This window comes from Callorhinus ursinus, unplaced genomic scaffold (assembly GCF_003265705.2).
Source record: "Callorhinus ursinus isolate GAN/ISIS: 27379988/994484 unplaced genomic scaffold, GSC_fseal_2.0 scaffold27, whole genome shotgun sequence".
Classification (NCBI taxonomy): domain Eukaryota; kingdom Metazoa; phylum Chordata; class Mammalia; order Carnivora; family Otariidae; genus Callorhinus; species Callorhinus ursinus.
The window spans coordinates 17,233,151-17,252,519 of record NW_027397089.1 but is presented as its reverse complement, the minus strand read 5'-3'; the positions used below and the strand labels follow the sequence as shown (position 1 = coordinate 17,252,519).

Genomic DNA, 19,369 nt, shown 5'->3' with positions numbered 1-19,369 from the left:
AGAAAAGCAGTCAGTCACTCCCGTCTCCCCCGCCTCTGGCCGCACTCTGTGCTCACTCAGCCTGTGACCGAGCATTTCTATCTCTGGCACCTGACCCGGTGTGGAGTCTCCAAACCCAGCAGATCCCTGCGGTGCGCTCCCGCACCGCTCCTCCTGGGGGAGGAAGGGGAGTCTCCCCGGATCTGCCACTTGTTGTGTCCCTGCTGGAGGAGCAGTGGCCCGACTGTGCCACGGATCACAGTTTATGGCAACCCCGGGCTGAGAGCCCGCGCCTCGGCTCCGTCTCTGCAGCCGGCTTCCCCGCTCCGATACCTGGGAGCTCTGCCGCACTCAGGCACCCCCAGTCTTTCTGTGACCCCGAGGGTCCTGAGACCACACTGTCCCGCGAGGGTTCCACCTCCAGCTTAGCCACTGGAGCGACGTCCCTCAGCGGAGCCGACTTCTAAAAGTTCCGATTTTGTGCTCTATCACTTGCCAGAAGCGGCTCACGGGGGGCCCCCTCCCCCGCCATCTATCCTCCCGAATATCACCTCGGATTCACTTCTCCGCACGTCCTACCTTCCAGAAAGCGGTCGCTTTTCTGTTCAGAGAGTCATTGCTCTTCTTTTCTTCAATCTCCTGTTGAGTTCGTAGGTGTTCAGAATGGTCTGATCCCTATTCAGCTGAATTCCTGGGACCAGACGAAATCCAGGTCTCCTACTCCTCCGCCATCTTGCTCCCCCTCCCTCAACAAAAATCTTTAAAAGAATAAGCAAGTTGAAATAATTAGTGGTAATTTAAATGGTGTTCTCTTGAATACAAGGTTAGAGAGCACCCCACTCACATCCATGTGGCTAAGATGTCCTCGCCATTTGTCTTTGGTAAAGTCTGCCAAAATCATATAGACTTTGGTTTATCCATCTTTTATTATATCTAGAATATTATCAATAATATCCAACATGCAGACCCCCATCCGAGGAGGTTGTTTTTCAGAACTAACAAGTGTCATTAAAAGGTCCTCACCCTGGGTGACTCCTAAGAGCTGTTTGGTGTATTAAAAGCAATACTGATGTTGATTTCAAAACACCAAAAGGGTGAGATCTCTGTCAGATACTAGTTGTGATGACTCAACCACTTTGCTTTCTTTTTTCTGTTTTAATTATTACATTTCAAAAATAAGGATAACATTGCCTTTATATGATTGTTGCAATAAATGCAATAATATAAGTAAGAGTTCCTACCATATTATTCAGATTCTCAAGAAAAATGTAGGTTTTCAAGGAAATGGATTGCAAGAATAATTGTGTGTAATAGACAATTTGCCTGGCCTCTGTCCTGGGTCCTGTTTGGTAAACACTAAACCCTTTGAGTTTCCTGAGTAATTGGAATGTCTTTGTTATTCATGGTGGGCCTCTCCAGCCCCACCTGATGGTTTATACTAATGAGATGACACAGAAGGGGCTGGCCAGGCAGGAAGACCAAGCAAGTGATTAGAGGGTTGAGGCTTTGAGCCATATGATAGCCCAACCTCCGGAGGGAAGAGGCTGGAGACCGTGTTTAATCACATGGCCAATGGTTCAATTAACCCTGGTATATTATATATATTATAAAATTTATTTTATATATATATATATATACACCTTTTTTTAGGTATATGTAATATACCTAAAAAAAGGTATATTATAAAACCTCATTGAAAATTCTGCACCCTGAAGTTCAAGTAAACTTCCCTAGTTGGCCATATTCTGAGTATTGTCACACATTGTTGTGCCAGTTGGCCACTGCATCCCTGAGGATGAAAGTTTACTTTTGGAACCCTTTATATCTTGTTCTGATTTGTATTTTTTTGCTACCATAAAGCTTTAATCATAAGTACTGTGCTTTCCTGAGTTCTGTGAGTCATTCTAGCAAATTGTTAAACCGAAGCGGGTCTGTGGGGACCTCCACATTTATAGTCAGCTTATCAAAGGTGACAGCATTCCTGGGGAACCTCTGAACTTGTGGCTAATGACTAAAGTGAGCACAGTCTTGTGATGTTTGACCTAACTGGATACGTTCCCCAAACATACATAGGGAAAATTTAGATTTATATAAAAGATGAACTGATAGTAATATTTGACTTCATTGTTCTTCTAGAATATATCAAATGTGGTTTGATTATAGACATTTTTAAAAGCAAATTTTCAGGGCACCTGGGTGGCTCAGTTGGTTAAGTGTCTGCCTTCAGCTCAGGTCATGATATCAGGGTTCTGGGATTGAGGCCCAGCATCAGGATCCCTGTTCAGCGGGGAGCCTGCTTCTCCCTCTGCCTCTCCCCGCTGCTTGTGCTCTCTCTCTCTCTCTCTGACAAATAAATAAATAAAATCTTTCAAAAAAAAGAAAGCAGGTTTTCAGAAACATCTTCATTGGATAACGTTGAAGAAAATAAACATATGCTGAACACATAAGATGTTTAAGTAGAGATGTAGGTAAGACTTTTCCAGGTTACTTTATAAAACTCTAATACCAGTGCTTTGTTCCTTTTTTATACATAAAGAATCTAACCACCAGAGCAGTCAGCAACTTGCTGCCGTTCACACAGTTGTTATGATGGTTTGAATTTTCGTCCTTTGAGAAATGGAACCATATCTCACAAATTCTATGCAGTACAGAGCCTGGCACACAGTAAGTATTCAATACACACTTATTTTGCTTTCTCAGTTAACTAAGACAAGGGCAATAATTTATCTTATTAATGACCATTAATCATTATAATGATTAATCATTAATCAATCAAGGATTGTACATTTGTTCTCTAGAACTCTACTCCACCTATCATCAAATTTATCATTCTTAATTTTATTGCTTCCCTACACCCCTGGAAATTTTGTGAGGATTTGGAAGTGTTTATTTCCTTGTCATGGTATCCCCAGTGTCCAGTGTGGTGCCTGGAGTGGAGTGGGTCACCCACAAATATTTTTTGCATGAAGATAGTGTTAAAAAGAGTTTCTCACTCATAGAAGTTAATTTTTCCGTAGTTTGAAAGTAAGTAAATTAAATCTGTTACAGGAGAACACAAACCAACACTTCCTTTACATTATTTTAAGTGCACAACTGTAAGTACCTTTGAAAGTAGAGAATAAGCTTGTAGTATTTTCATAAAATAAGCAAAAGTAAATTTAGAAAAAAAAAGTTAAGCCATGTTAACATCTTAGAACAAATAAAGGAAAAAGCCTGTAGATCTAAAATACAGCCAAAGACATTTCACCATGACATCTAATCATTGTCATCTGTCAATTTTTCTGTCAGCACATGTGTGAGTACTACTTTTTTGTTGCACGTGAATTTTTCAGATGGGGTGTTTCTCCTGATCAGTTTCTATGGGAAAAATTTTCCAAGACGATTTGCTATTCAATTCACAGTCTCTTTTTGATTGCATAGACATGATTTCTGGAAAATCACAGGGAAAAAAGATCATCCAGATACCCCATTCTCCTACATTTCCACAGGACTTACCTTTTCTGAGGATTATCTATGCCAATTATGAGGCATTGTTGAATATGACCTCACTGAAAGATCTAATAAAAATATAATGACCGATTTGTTTTAAAATACCCTAAAGAAAGACAGCAGACAGGGTCTCATGAGAAGTGACATTCTGTAATTACCTCTTCCTATCAAAAGAAAAACAATTCCCAGAAATTAATGAATACAGCAAGAGTCTATTTCCTATCTTAATTCTATCTTAATTGCAAAAGTGGATCAATTAAAAAAAGACTACACTGGCAAAGCCCTTCTTTTAAGATTTTGTCTCCCAATTCTCTAGTCATCAAATCAATATATATACATATATATATACACATACACACACACACACATATATATAAACATACCATGAACCTATTTTTTACCTTCTGAGATGAGATATACCAACTCCACCAGCAATGCCCCCATGAAACAACCAAATCCATTGAACAGTGTCAAAATATTCATAGAGGTTCCTCTGATGGTATTCGGAACAAATCTATGTATTACAGAGACTGAAAGGAAAAGAGAAAGCCAAAATTTAGAACATTCTCTGTAAAATACTTCCATAGATGTTATTCAAATTAGTGTTGATCATACCTCAAGGAAAGTTTACTGATAAAGGCAAAATTTGGGTTGGACTTCGTTAAAGTTACTATAATAAGACATACTATGATGTTACAATTTACATATGTCTCAAAGGAGTAAAATAGGGGCGCCTGGGTGGCTCAGTTGTTAAGCCTCTGCCTTCGGCTCAGGTCATGATCCCAGGGTCCTGGGATCGAGCCCTATATCGGGCTCCCTGCCCCGCGGGAAGCCTGCTTCTCCCCCTCCCACTCCCCCTGCTTGTGTTCCCAATCTCGCTGTGTTTCTCTCTGTCAAATAAATAAATAAAATCTTAAAAAAATAAAATAAAAGGAGTAAAATATGGCAAAACATACTCTAGTATAGCTACGGGGAAAATTTAATTACTTGGTGGTTTGTGTGTCCCAACATATTCAACCAAATTTCACCCCCATTTGAATATTTCTTATTAGTTTTGGGTTAGGGTGAGGCTTGTACTAGGTAATATGACAATCTAGTAATATGGTCTATGATTCTGTGATTCTATGTAAATCATTAGTTTCCCCATAGAAAACTTAAATTTATCATATAAAATTAACATGGAGGTTAAGAGGATGGGTTCTGGAGTTAGACAAGATTTTGCTGAAATCTCAGGTCAACTATTTACTACTTCTGTAATTTTAAGTAAGTTACTTAAACTTTCCAAGCCTCAGTGTTCCTTTCTGTAAAATGGGAATAATATCATCACTCACTTGCAGAGGTGCTGTGGCTCTTACTTGCTATAATGTATGTATAATACTATAAAATATGTAAAATGCTGACTTGTAGGAACTGAATCAGGTTGGCTATTTTTTTTAAAAGATTTTACTTATTTATTTGACAGAGAGAGACACAGCGAGAGCAGGAACACAAGCAGGGGAATCAGAGGGAGAAGCAGGCTTCGCATGGAGCAGGGAGCCCGATGCGGGGCTCGATCCCAGAACCCGGGATCATGACCTGAGCTGAAGGCAGACGCTTAACGACTGAGCCACCCAGGCGCCCCATGGTTGGCTATTTTTAACAGTATTAATCTTACCAAGTCAAATGGCTCCTACTTGTGCAAAGTCCCTTACATGCATTTAAATTATCCTATTTAAGGAGAGCTTACCTAAAGAGAGACTATAGTTTAAGCTTTGGGTCTCCAAAAAGGTTATCTTCCTTCCCCCAAGTCATTGTTGGGGTAAGGGTGGCAAGAGGTTGAAAAAAAATCATGGAGGAAAAAAATCTTTTTTTAAAAATTTCAAATACAAATAATTTTTTTGAACAAACTCTTAATTATAGAGAACAAACTGATGATTACCAGAGGGGAGGGGTTGGCGGGATGGGTGAAATAGGTGATGGGGATTAGGGGGAGCACCTGTGATGAGCACCAGGTGATGTATGGACTCGCTGAATCGTACACCTGAAACTAATATAACACTGTGTGTTAACTAACTGAAATTCAAATAAAAACTTAAAAAGCCCCTCCCCCAAATTTTTCTGGTATCAGACATAGATGAAAATGAGTATATCCGATTTTGTACATATGATATTAACTGTATTAAAATATGCATGGCAACCTTAGGAGTACATGCTAAACTATTTACAACATTTATCATGATATGATATCTGGGATTTGCTTCAAAATCATACAACGAGGAGAAAGAGTGTGTGCAAGTGAGGGTAGAGATGAGACAAGTTTGGCGGGCTTGAAAATTATTGAAGCAGAAACATGAATACACAGCAGTTTATTGCACTAATCTCTGTCTTTTGTATTATGTGCGGTGAAAAATTAGAAGGAAATCCATAAAATAACAGGAACAGTGTTAGCTTTGAGTGGTTGAATTATTGGATCTTTAATTTTCCTTCTCCTTACTCTTTTGTACTTTGCAAATTTGTCTACAGTGAGAGATCATAAATAAACATTAAAGTTCATTTAAAAAAGAAAAGCGGTGATAGAAAACCAATACACCAGAGAGGCTAAACCTTTAGTTTCCTTTTCTTTTTTTTTTTAGACAAGGGGGGGACAGAGGGAGAGGGAGAGAGAGAGAGAGAATCTCAAGCAGGCTCCACGCCCAGCTCTGAGCCCAACTCAGGGCTCGATCTCATGACGCTGAGATCATGAGGTGCGCTGCAATCAAGAGTTGGATTCTTCGGGCACCCGGGTGGCTCAGTTGGTTAAGTGACTGCCTTGGGCTCAGGTCAGGCTCCCTGCTCAGCGGGGAGTCTGCTTCTCCCTCTGACCCTCTTCCCTCTCATGCTCGCTATCTCTCATTCTCTCTCTCTCAAATAAATAAATAAAATCTTTAAAAAAAAAAAAGAGTTGGATGCTTAATGGACCGAGCCACCCAGGTGTCCCTTAGTTTCCTTTTCTAGAAAGAGATCTTAATATCACCTCCCTTCTCTCAGGAAAACGTCACCCCTGGTTTACCTGCCCTTTACCCCAGAAAAACTGCATTTGTTCAGCCCTTTTAAATAAACTTACTAATACGTGATGTAAATGTATTCATGTGCCTTCCTAGCATTCATTTAACATTTCTATTTTGGTTTCTGCATGTCCTCCACGTGTTTTTATTTATCATCCAATAAACATTCAAAGGAGTCCCTATCTGTGCTCCAGGAAAGGGGCTGCATGCTGAGGCTGAGGCTGAGGCCACACTCTGCTCAGGTACTGGGGCATCTGTCTTAGATTTTCCACAATGGGCAGGCGGAGAGCAGAGACATGCACGGCATTAAGGGCAGTGCTAAACAGACAGTTAATACCATTAATACCATAAATACTTATTGGAGGTGAAGATAATGATGGAGATAAATAAAATACTGTGGAGAAGGGCTTCAAATTTCGGCGGCAAGGGGCCATGGGTACCACAACTCTCTTGTGGAGTGCAAATCACCCGCAGGAGCCCGAGGCCAAGCTCACAAGTTTTTTTTTCAGGGAGATCTGGAGGACAATATGAGGGAAACGCTGAGGAGGTTTTGGGAAGAAATGATTCACTGTTATAAAAAGGATTTGGCTTATGAACTTACCTTTCTATAAATATGAGGAGACAAACAATGGGCAGAAAGACTAAGTAGGCCGATTTCTTTCACTGAGAAAAAGCAGAACGTACAAGCCCATTATTACTCTGCTAGTTAATTATTAATCCTATGCTTTTCTCTTGCTAGAACTTCTGGTGCGGTATATAATTCATGAACGCACTTTGCCAGCTCTCTGCCTGCTGGTTAATCTCTCTTTGGTGTCGTTTTAGTCGTTTTGAAAGCTTCTGTTTCCCTTTTAGAGGACTTAGCTTTTCAAGTCCTTGGATCTCCATGTTCAGGCACCGGCTTGCATGTTCCGATCTCTTTCGACTTTAGTGATCATCAACCTGATTTTTTAGGCTCTGTGGTACTTCTTTTTGCACATAATAGCATAGATAGTATCCACAAGTCTGCCACTATTCCAAAATTCTCATTTTACCATGAAGACACAGTAAAAAATATTCAGTGTGTGTGAAAGCTGGTCTTGCCAAGGAGAGCAGAAATGTGCCTCCAGGTGGAGGCTGGTTAGTGTTTGCAAAGATGCCCCATCACAGCATCTGTGGAATCTACAGACCATGGGGCTATAACCACCTTCCTGAGGCCCCTGGTACTGGGGACTCATCGCTGAAATTTCTTTTTCTCCAACTGTTCTTAAACTGTTGGATGTGCTTATTATGTTTGGTGAGAAGTTATTTCGAACACGTGTAAGAGAAGTACCTCAGTCCCAGAAAACGGAACTTTATCCTATTAGCCATTTTCAGGTCATCATTCCTTCCTCATCCCTAAAAAGCTTCAGCTTATTGTTTCTGATTATATCAATATTTTTCAATGGTATCACCTAATACTTCTCTTTTGGGCAGGCATCTGTTAATCTCCAGGACATTTTCCTCTGTTATTCAAAGTCATCAGCTCGTCTCTCCTCGTCACAGTCTCCAGTTCTATTCCTGCCTCAGTTCCTGGCAATTTTATCATATATAGAGATCACCCTTCGAAACTTCCACTCTGCTAGATCTTTCTCAGTTCCTTGACCTTCTTTCTAATGCCCTCATCCGCCACTCTACCTTAGCCACTCATTACCATGGTCACACCCTGAACCTTGTCCCTCAGACCAGGACTTGGTGAACTACCATCAGGTAAGGTTCAGCCTGCCACCTATTTATAAATAAAGTTCTACTGGAACACAGCCACACCCATTCATTAGATATGCCTATGACGGCTCATATACCACAATGACAGAGTTGAGTAGTTGTAACAGAGACTGGTGTGAAAAGCCTATTTACTATCTGACACTTTTCAGAAAAAGTTTGCCAACCCGTGCGCTAGGCCAGGAATTGTAAGCACTCCATAATCTCAACTTTGTGCATCCCCCTCTGACTACACCTTCCTGTCTTCCTGGTTTACCGCCTGCTACTCAACCACAAGAATGTTTTGACTCCTTCAGGACCTCCACTCTATCGCTCCTTTCATTATTCCTCTTTCATGAAGAACATAAAGGTATGCTCCTACTACTCTTTTTAGCCAAGTTAAGTTCCATAGTCAATTGTTATGATCATATTCTTTCACATACCCTCATTCCCTTGCCTTTCTCCTGCTTTCTGGAAATTGACTGGCCCGACAATTCACTCTCTGCCATCTCTGCTCCTAGATCCCTGCAGCCTACTATTCCTGGAAGAAACACACATAACCATGTTGACCAACTCATTTTAAATTCCTGACCACACACCTCAAATGGTCTCCTAATGCACCCTGGCAATGTTCTATATCTCCCTAGTGCGTTCACTCTCTCATTGTCTTAGACAACAATTTCATACCTCTCCCCTCTCCTCAAACCCCCCAACTATACTCTCCCATCCTCACTCAGAGCTCATGGCCTGACATCCTACTTCACTGAAGAAAAATCAATCAGCCAGAAGAGAATTTCCACAGGAATCTTCTTGCCTATTTATGCACTCATGAGTTTCTGCCCTCCAAACTGTTACCATTGATAAATCATCCTTGCTACTATCTAAAGCCACATTCTCAACTTGTAAATTAGATCTCAAACTCTCTTCTTGCAGTAATTTCCCCCTCCCTAATACCATCAACTTTCCCTCTCTCTCTTTGTTTAAATTTTCCCTCTTTTTGAATCATTCCCACCAACATGCTGTATGTGCCATTATCTTTCCTTTCTCAAACACAAATAAAAACTTGTTCTTAGCCCTATTCCTTTGTCGGCTACTGTTCCATTTCTTTGTTCTCTTTTGCAGCAAAATTCTTAAGATAAATTATCTGTAGTTCTTCTCTTTCCATTATCCCTTAAACTCATTCTAACAGGCTTTAGAGCATTCCCACATCCCACACAAGAAAGCTCTTTTCCAAACCGCCAATAACTGCCAAATTGCTCAATCCGATGGTCAATTCTCAGTCCTCATCTTGTTTGACGGTATTAGCAACACTTGAAGCAGATGAACACTCTTTCTCCTTGATACCATTTTTTCATATGACTTCTAAGATATTGCTCTTTTGGTTTTGCTTTTTCTTGCTTGTCACTTCTTCTCTCTCTTTGTAAATATCTCATCTTCTTTTAATGTCTTAATGATGACGTGCTTCTGGGTTGAGTTCCTGAATCCTCTTCTTTGTCTACACTGACTCCCAATGTGCCCCAACTCCCTTGGTGATCTCAATTAGTCCCGTTGCTTTAAATACCAATGATATGGTTATGACTCTCAAGTTTGCTATATCCCCTAGTTCAATATGAAAATACATACTTGGATATCCAATTCCCTATTTGTCACTTCAATCTGACACATTTTTCATGTCCAGAACTAAACTGGTGATTTTCTCCCCAAAGCTTGTTCCACCTGTAGCCTTTTGTCTCTCTGTAGGTGGCAACTCCATCCTTCCAGGTGCCCAGGTCATAAACTTTGATGTCATCACTAATTCTTCTCTTTTTCTCATATCCTACTGTTCCTTCTTCAACATATAACTAAGCTTGGATTATTTCTCACCACCCACACTGCTGCTCTCCTGGTCTGAGGCGCTCATTTCTTCCCTTAATTCATCAATCTTCTGTCCTTGTCCTCATTGTAGTATAGCCTTAATCTATTCTTTGCCTCAGGGTAGAATGTTCTCCACAGCAGAGAGACAGGTTCTTTAAAAGTGTAAGTAATATTGTGTCATTCCTTTTCCCATTTCTCTCAGAGCCCAAGTCAGAGTCTTTACAAGGGCCATTCTGACTCATCTCTTACTAGTTTCTCTCTTCCTCACTCTCCTCCAACTTCGTGAGACCCCTTCCACTTCATTGCCAGATATACTCCCATCTTTGCATTTAAGGACTCCATTGCTAACAGCAATGTGTGGCTGACTCCCTCAAGTGTTTCAAGTCCTTGCATATTACCTCTCACTGAGGTCTATCCTGATCTCTCTCTTAATGCTGCAACCTGCTGCCTCCTATGCTTAGCACTCCTGAACCCCCTTACCCTGCTCTATCTTTTCCTTTTCTCTGGTACTTATCACCCAACATGTTCTGTAAGTTATGTATTACATTTATTGTTTATTATCTTTCTCCCTTTGCTAGAATGTAGGTTCTACAATGGCAGAAATTTTCGTCTTTTTTTTTTAAATTGATTTGCCGTAAGGTTCTAGAGTAGTGTTAAGCATATTGTAGATACCAACACAGTATTTTTTGAATAAATAAAACAAACACAAGTTATGAGATAGCTGGAGTATACAATGCTATAATTAAGACATAATTTGAAAAGTTTTCTATGTGTGCGTGTTTTTTTCTCTTTCTTATAGATCATCTCCAAGGTATAACATGACTTAGTATGGTCAACAATGTCCACTGAAATTTGGGGAGTAATCCACTGTGCTTCCTTGCTCGATGCCATTAGTGTAGGACATTGTCAGTAATTTCAGTGATATATTTTTATTGTATGCACATAGAAATAGCTATAGATTTTATTCATTCATTTGTTTATTCAGTATATTTATTAGTCATCTGCTCCGTACCTGCACTTTTAAGGAAGGAAGTACATTAGAACATAAGGATGGACAATAAGAATAAGAATCTTGACTTAAAGATTGCACATTCTCACGGTAAGAAGCAGGCAGTAAACATACACATATAAATAAGATAATTGCAGGTCCTGACAAGTGCTATTAGAAAAAATGGAACAGGGCAACGGAGCGAAAGTGATAGGATCACCTGGACACTCTCTCTGAAGAGATAATCTTTGAGAAAATTTGATGCTGAGAAGAAGCCAGACACTTGAAATCAGAGGAAAGGGGATTCTAGGTAGAGCGAAGAGCAAACACAAACTCCTTGGGATGAAAATAAGTTTGACCCTTCAGAAACACAGAATGAAGATCATTTAATTTCTAGTGGAGTGGTCAGAGGGAATAATGGTATAAAACGTAGTTGGAGGCCAAACCATGTACAGTCTTATTCACCATCTAAGGAATTTGTCTCCAAAATCCTATTGGGAAATCAGAAATTTCTTTTGGAAAGAGCATGATGGCTGCTTTGAAGAATGGACTCCTGGGGCAGGAGAATAAGCAGGGAGACAAGTTAGGAGGCTCTGATAGAATTGGTGTGATAATGGTGACCACGTAGACTGGCAGAGAGCAGAGAAGATAGTGGGACACAGCCAGATTGAGATTGCATTTCAGAATAACGACTAAGTCTTGCTGTTGTATTGGAGGTGAGAAGTAAGGGGAACAAAGGGATTTAGGATGACTCATGTGAGAAAGACACAGTTTCCCTCGCACTACCAGGTCCCTGGTGTTCAGCTTGTGGTAGGTGTGGTAGAAAGAGCTATGAGCAGTACCTCTGTGCTTGAGTCCTGAGTCTTGCCCTATTCACTCATGTGAAAGATTAGAATACTAATAATAGCAGCACACATTATAGTTGCTAATTATTGAGTGATGTCTATATACTAGATACTCTGCTTTTTCCTCTACATAAAATATTTAACTTAGTCCTGACAACAATCATTCCCCATTTTATAGATGATGAGAAAGGCTCAGAAATGCAGAATAATTTATCTAGAGTCACACATTTAGTCAATGGCAGAACTGGGGTTAAAGCCCTGGGTTTAAACTCGTATTTGTCTGATTTTAAGACCATAGATATTAACCACTGTGCTGTACTGTCTCTCGGAAGAGTAATTCTTTTTTTTTGTCTATTTGTTTGTTGGTTTAGTAATTCTTCAGTTTACAGTTCAAAACACGCTTCACATGTTGTCATTTAATTCTCAAAGAGTAGTCCCCATTCTGATTGATTCTTACACTGCTGCTGTGATATAAGGAAGAATTTTAATTATTTCCATTTTAAAAGATCAGAAAGGTGAAGCTTAGAGGTTACATGAATTCTCAAGGTCACAAATGTAGTAAGTGACAAAGCTGGGAATCAAAACAAAGTCTTCTGGTCCCTACCCCATGATAAATAGCAGATAAGACAATTGACTTAGTTGGATGTTGGTTTCCTGATGGGTAAGTCAGGGAAGGGTAGACCAAGTGGTTTATATTACATGATCTGCCTTTTTAATAGTCTATGGTTTTAAGTACCACCCTGGCTTTTGTATGTTGAACCACTATTGCTAGGCTGGCTGGGAATTTCCTGACTGCATTCATTCATCACCTGCATTCATTACCTTGCTTCACTTCTAGCCTACACAATTTTGGCTACTTCCAACAATTTTTGGGAAATCACATCAGGGAAGTCACAAACATTTGTGTAGTGACATTCGTTTATAGTTCTTTTGTATTTCTTGTAGTGTCAAACATTGATAGCCACATCTTAGAATCTCATAAAACAATTTATTTATATAAAATGTATTGAGTGGAATGATTTAAAATTATAAAAAGAAGTCTAATACAGGGGCGCCTCTTTGGCTCAGTCAGTTAAGTGTCAGACTCTTGATTTTGGCTCAGATCATGATTGCAGGGTCAGGAGATTGAGCCCTGAGTCGGGCTCCTCACTCAGTGGGAAGTCTGCTTCAGATTCTCTCTCTCTTCCTCTCCCTCTGCCCCTCAACCCCGCTCTCTCTCTCTCTAAAAAAAATAAATAAGTCTCTTTTGAAAGTTTTTTTAAAGATTTTATTTATTTATTTTAGAGAGAGAGAGAGAGAGAGAGAGAACACGAGAGCATATGGAGCAAGAGAAGCAGACTCCCCGTCAAGTAGGGAGCCCATTGTGGGACTCCATCCTGGGACCCCAGGATCATGACCTGAGCCGAAGGCAGACGCTTAATCAACTGAGCCACCCAGGCACCCCAAATAAATAAATCTTCTTAAAAAAGAGGTCCAATAGACATATCTGATTATAATTCCATAAACTTTCTTTTTCTTGTCTTTTTTTTTTTTTCATTTTTGAAAGACGGACTGCCACATGCAGCACCTCATTTGGATGTGTCTGGAATCTTGGAAACTTGGCTACCCTACATTCTCCTACAAATGGATGCTGAGAGCTTGTTTGGAGGTTATAGCATGGGAATGCAGCTACTCATATACCCTTGACTGAAGAATGTTCCTCTTCTATGGGGTAAGTCATCTTTTTCCACCTAGTGTGCAGCTTTGGGAGGGATGCACATTTGGTGGTGAGGGAGGAAGGGGACACCTGCCTAGCCAACCAGATTAGCTGAATCAACCCTGAAGATCAATGGGGTGACAGATGTCACAGTCAGATCACATTCACATCCTACACAGACTTTATTAATTGCTTTTATTTTTACCTTTTCCAATGAATTGCTTTGGTATCATATGTGTATATATATGTATGCATATATATGTATATCCTTATTAAATATGTATATTTAAGGAATTTGGAAATAACTGAAGATAATAGAATAACTGAAGATTTTGGACAAGTGAAATTATCAGAACTGTCATTTAAGAGGATTACTCTAAAGGTCATGTGCTGGTTGATAGAGTGGGAGAGAGAGCGGAGGTAAGAAGATAGGAAGTTAAAAAATAATCTTGGTAAAGTATAAAGAGTTACAAGCAGGGCTCCCACTGCAGGGAAATATAAAGAAAGTGAAAAATAAGATGCAATAGATTACACTGATAAATACACATGCGCGCGCGCACACTCACACACACACACTGTTGTATTGCAAGAGTCATTAAACTATCTTGATGAATTTTAAAGTGGCTAGTTTAATTAATATCAGCAATCTAGATGATCCAGAAAACCCTTGATATTTAATAAAGTTATTTTGAACCTGTCTTATGAAACACTAGTGATCACACTTAATTTAGTATAACTTAATTTAAAGACATCGGGTGATCTGGAAAATTGACTCAAATTTTCATTTCATTTGCATGTTTATACACTCTCAGAGTACGTTATAAATGTCATCTTTGGAGGGAGTGTATATGTGAGTTTATCTATGAGTGAGAGGGTGGGAGGTGGGAAGAAGAAAGAGAGGAGAGTTTTCATCTTAGTGTATTGGACTTGTCTTCTCGGTTTTAGCAGTTTTTTCCTCCTGTTGTGTATTTGACCAAATAGTTACTGCCTTTAACTAAGTTCGTAAATCTTTCCTTCCGTCTACATTCAGGTAGAATTAATAATTGTTCTGTATCTGGCAGAGGAATGAAGAGAAATTAAACATTTTTTTTTTAATGAGGGTGATAAATAGGCTTGTTTTGAAGCATTGTGGGAAATCTCCAGGGAGTGAATAGGTCACCAACGGCTTGAGGTGATGTGTTCTGTGTAAAGACTCAATGTGTTCTTACATGCGGTGATGAAATCGTTTACTCACAGGCTGGGTTGACCAGTGTTTCAGCCACTCCAAGCAAAACATACTGAAGAACCAGGTGGAAACAGGGCATGGAAGAAACGGTGAGGACTTTGCCTGAAAGAGGCTGCTCCACTGGAGGGAAGTGTTTTCTGTGTATTTCAAAGAAGCCAGCTACCATCACAGACAACGCAGCAGAAAGATTTCCAGCGACTGCAGGAAAATAATGCAGACAAAAAAGAAAGAAAGAGAAAAAGAAAAAGCCCCAAATCAGTGTAATAGGCCATAGCATTTCTTATACATTGACACTGGGGTATGCTTCCTCAGTGTTTTTTGCCCTGGGAATATTCAGGTGCCAGCTAACTCTGTTATCTGACTATCCTATGCTTTGACTCTGGTCTCTCAGAAACAGCTGTACTGATTCCCTATTTCCCAACTTACTGCATAGAGGGCCTCTGGAAAGTTAGTTAACCTCATGATCACTTTCCTCAGCTCCAAGATGGGGTTAATGATGCTTACCTTTGTAGGGCGACTATGAGACTTCAATAAGTTACTGTCCTGGTATTATTATAACAGCTCCTGGTGGCAATAGGGAGCAATTATTGAAGATAAAGCAATAGTTTTGAATTTTTGTCCTCAGATAAGATATATTATTTTTGATAACTTTTTAAGATTTATATGGCTCAAAAATAGTTTGGGGGAAATGTAAAACAAAGCGATCTCTTCACAAGGTTTTAATCATTTAAAAATGGTTTGACCTCAGTGAGATACCACCACCTCACACCAGTTGGAATGGCCAAAATTAACAAGTCAGGAAACGACAGATGTTGGCGGGGATGCGGAGAAAGGGGCACCCTCCTACACTGTTGGTGGGAATGCAAGCTGGTGCAACCACTCTGGAAAACAGTATGGAGGTTCCTCAAACAGTTGAAAATAGAGCTACCCTATGACCCAGCAATTGCACTACTGGGTATTTACCCCAAAGATACAAAGGTAGGGATCCGAAGGGGTACATGCACCCCAATGTTTATAGCAGCAATGTCCACAATAGCCGAACTGTGGAAAGAGCCAAGATGTCCATTGACAGATGAATGGATAAAGAAGAGGTGGTATATATATAATGGAATATTATGCAGCCATCAAAAGGAATGAAAGCTTGCCATTTGCAACGATGTGGATGGAACTGGAGGGTATTATGCTGAGCGAAATAAGTCAATCAGAGAAAGACATGTATCATATGATCTCACTGATATGAGGAATTCTTAATCTGAGGAAACAAACTGAGGGTTGCTGGAGTGGTGGGGGAATGGGAGGGATGGGGTGGCTGGCTGATAGACATTGGGGAGGGTATGGGCTATGGTGAGCGCTGTGAATTGTGCAAGACTGTTGAATCACAGACCTGTACCTCTGAAACAAATAATACATTATATGTTAAAAAAAAAAAAAGAAGAAGATAGCAGGAAGGGAAGAATGAAGGGGGGGGAATCGGAGGGGGAGATGAACCATGAGAGACAATGGACTCTGAGAAACAAACTGAGGGTGGGGCTCCTGGGTGGCTCATTTGGTTAAGTGACTGACTTTGGCTCAGGTCATGATCCTGGAGTCCCGGGATCGAGTCCCGCATCGGGCTCCCTGCTCAGCGGGGAGTCTGCTTCTCACTCTGACCTTCTTCCTTCTCGTGCTCTCTATCTCTCATTCTCTCCTTCTCAAATAAATAAATAAAATCTTAAAAAAAAAAAGAAACAAATTGAGGGTTCTAGAGGGGAGGGGGGTGGGGGGATGGGTTAGCCTGGTGATGGGTATTAAAGAGGGCATGTACTGCATGGAGCACTGGGAGTTTTGGCAAACAATGAATCATGGAACACCACATCAAAAATTAATGATGTAATGTATGGTGATTAACATAACATAATAATAATAAAAAAATAAAAATGGTTTGAAATAATTTGTATTATCAGTCCTCAGTTTTCTGACATTTCTCTGATCTTTGCTGAGAAATATAGACTAGAAGCTTCTGTTTAGAAAAAAAAATAGTAAAGGTGAATTAGCTAGATAAAGAATATAAATGGAAACAATTATTCAAAAAGTCATCTCACTCTTCTTTTCATTTTACTCTTGAGAAATTATCTAGAAAATTTTGGTTGAAAATGAGTAGGGATTTTGTTATGATTTTGTTACAGTTTATATCCACTGCAACATTCCATTTCTCAGTTTATCATTCATATTATTGGACTTAATCCCATCGTTAGAGCAGAGGCAAACTTGAGCTTGATGGAATTTACTTGAAATTTAGAGATAGTCACATTTTGCTAACTTGCATAAAATTTCAGATAAGGCAAAGCTTTCAATTCAAAAAAATCAATCTAATGTTTAAATAGCTTAGTGTTTGTTTTGGTTGATAGAGAAACTGGTAGGTAAATTTTTTGATTCTATCTCAGTATTTAAATGTATCTGTAAAGTCTGCTCTTTACTGAGTCTCTAAGAAATAGAAGGTGTAAAGAAAAGGGTGGAAATCTGAATAACAGAAAATTTGAGGAATTTTTTAATTAATTTTTATTTGAAATTAGGTTCCATAAAGGCTCATTCAGAGTGGGGTCAAGATTTTGGTTCTTTAAACAGCTCATATAAAAAATTTGAGTTTGAATATTATCTACTTTTAAGATCATATTCATAACATAATTGCATTTATTTAGATTACTTGGCACATTATAGGCTCATCAGAAAAAGAGCTAATATGTCAATTCAATTTAGTATTTACTCTCTTCCTGCTCTATGCAAGGCAGTCTGTTAGGCACAGTTGGAGATATAAGATTAAAAAAATATCTGTTCTCAGTCATTGCAGACTCCTATTGTATTGGGGAATCTAAGAAGAAGAACTTTCTAGCTGGGGAGGTGAGAGAAATAATTTTATGCTTTAAAGAAAGAAGGGTGTCCATATGAAGAGGTGAAGGCAACATCATTGGCATGAGCAAAAGCACAGAGTTGTGAAAGAATCAGACATTTTCAGAATAGTGAGAAACAAGTTATTTGGGCATCGGGGGACAAGATAGATTGGGGCCAGATCATAAGAGCCATTTAATATATTTTTAGGAATTTGTAAATTGCTCTGAAGATAATGGATTCACTGAAGATGTGAGACACAAGTGAAATGATTAGAACTGTTATTTGGGATGATTATTCTAAAGGCCATGTGCTGGTTGATAGAACGGGAGAGATAGTGGTGGTGGGAAGATAGTTAGGAAGTTAAAAAATAATCTTGGGGTGCCTGGGTGGCTCGGTCATTAAGCATCTGCCTTCGGCTCAGGTCATGATCCCAGAGTCCTGGCATCGAGCCCCGCATCGGGCTCCCTGCTCGGCAGGAGGCCTGCTTCTCCCTCTCCCACTCCCCCTGCTTGTGTTCCTGCTCTCGCTCTCTCTCTCTCTCTGTTAAATAAATAAATAAAACCTTTAAAAAAATAATCTGATAAAGTATAATGGGGGCCTAAGTTATAGTCATGGCTCCCAATTCCAGGAAACATAAAGAATAGGAACTTAAGACGCAATAGATTCCACTGATAAAACCATAGCAAGAGCAAGAAGGAAGCAGATATTAATGTTGAGTATAAGTCCAGGTGACTGGAAAGATGGTAGTGGCAATAATATAAATAAGACCCAGTGAATCATGGAACACTACATCAAAAACTAATGATATGATGTATGGTGATTAACATAACATTAAAAAAAAAGACGCATGATAGGGAGAAAATCAATTTGATTTTGAGTTGAGGTAGAGGCACAAAGAGATAATTTAAAGAGAAGTACTCAGAAAACAATTGAAAATGTGAATCATAGGTCAGAAGATGGGTTGAGTCAAGAGATAAAGGTTAATGAATCATCCATGGAATAGAAATTTAAGGACAGGTGAAATTAAAAAATGATGGAGAGCGAGGGAAGAGAACATCTAAGCAACACTTTTAAACATATTTGCATTTAGGGGCAAGAAAAGAGCTAAAACCATGAAAGAAAGGTCAGAAAGATAAATAATCTCTAAGGGAGGTTTCCAAAGAGGTGGTTACACAAAACAGAACTTTTGATCTTTCCCATACTTCTTCACTCTTCCCCATCTCCTCCAGTACCTTCGCATACTCAAGGCAGAAATCTGGGGTCCTCTGTCTTTCCCCCATCTCCAAATATATTCTTAAGTTATCCAGATTCTATTTCAAAATATATTGTGAATTAACCTGCTTCATTTTATAGCCACTGCCATCGTTCTAGTCCAAGTCATTATTATTTTTAACCCAGACTATGTGCAATAACATATTTAATGGTCTTCCTGTTTTCACACTTGCCCACCTGTACCCTAGTAAGCATCTAACAGTCAGGGAGATCTTGTATAAATGCAAATTCAGTGTTACTCTTCTGCTTAAATTCCTTCTATAGGTTGGCATACAGTTAAGATGAAATCCCAAATCTTTACCATGGCCTTTATGATCCTATCTGTCCTTATCATCTCACTCTAATTGCTTGCTACTTTCTCCTCTCTGACCATTTTTCAGCCATATTATTTTGTTTTTTCCTGACTATCTTAAA

At 39.5% G+C, this 19,369-nt stretch overlaps 1 protein-coding gene across 1 annotated transcript in view; it reads right to left on the bottom strand.

Annotated features, from left to right (window-relative positions):
• Positions 1 to 19,369, bottom strand: part of SLC15A5 (solute carrier family 15 member 5) — a 97,494-nt gene that overhangs the window by 37,626 nt on the left and 40,499 nt on the right. The window contains exons 6-7 of the mRNA XM_025879965.2: positions 14,825 to 15,013; positions 3,870 to 3,998 (exon numbers count right to left, since the gene is read on the bottom strand). Of these exons, the coding sequence (XP_025735750.2) occupies positions 3,870 to 3,998; positions 14,825 to 15,013 (318 nt within the window). The remainder of the gene's footprint in view (positions 1 to 3,869; positions 3,999 to 14,824; positions 15,014 to 19,369) is intronic.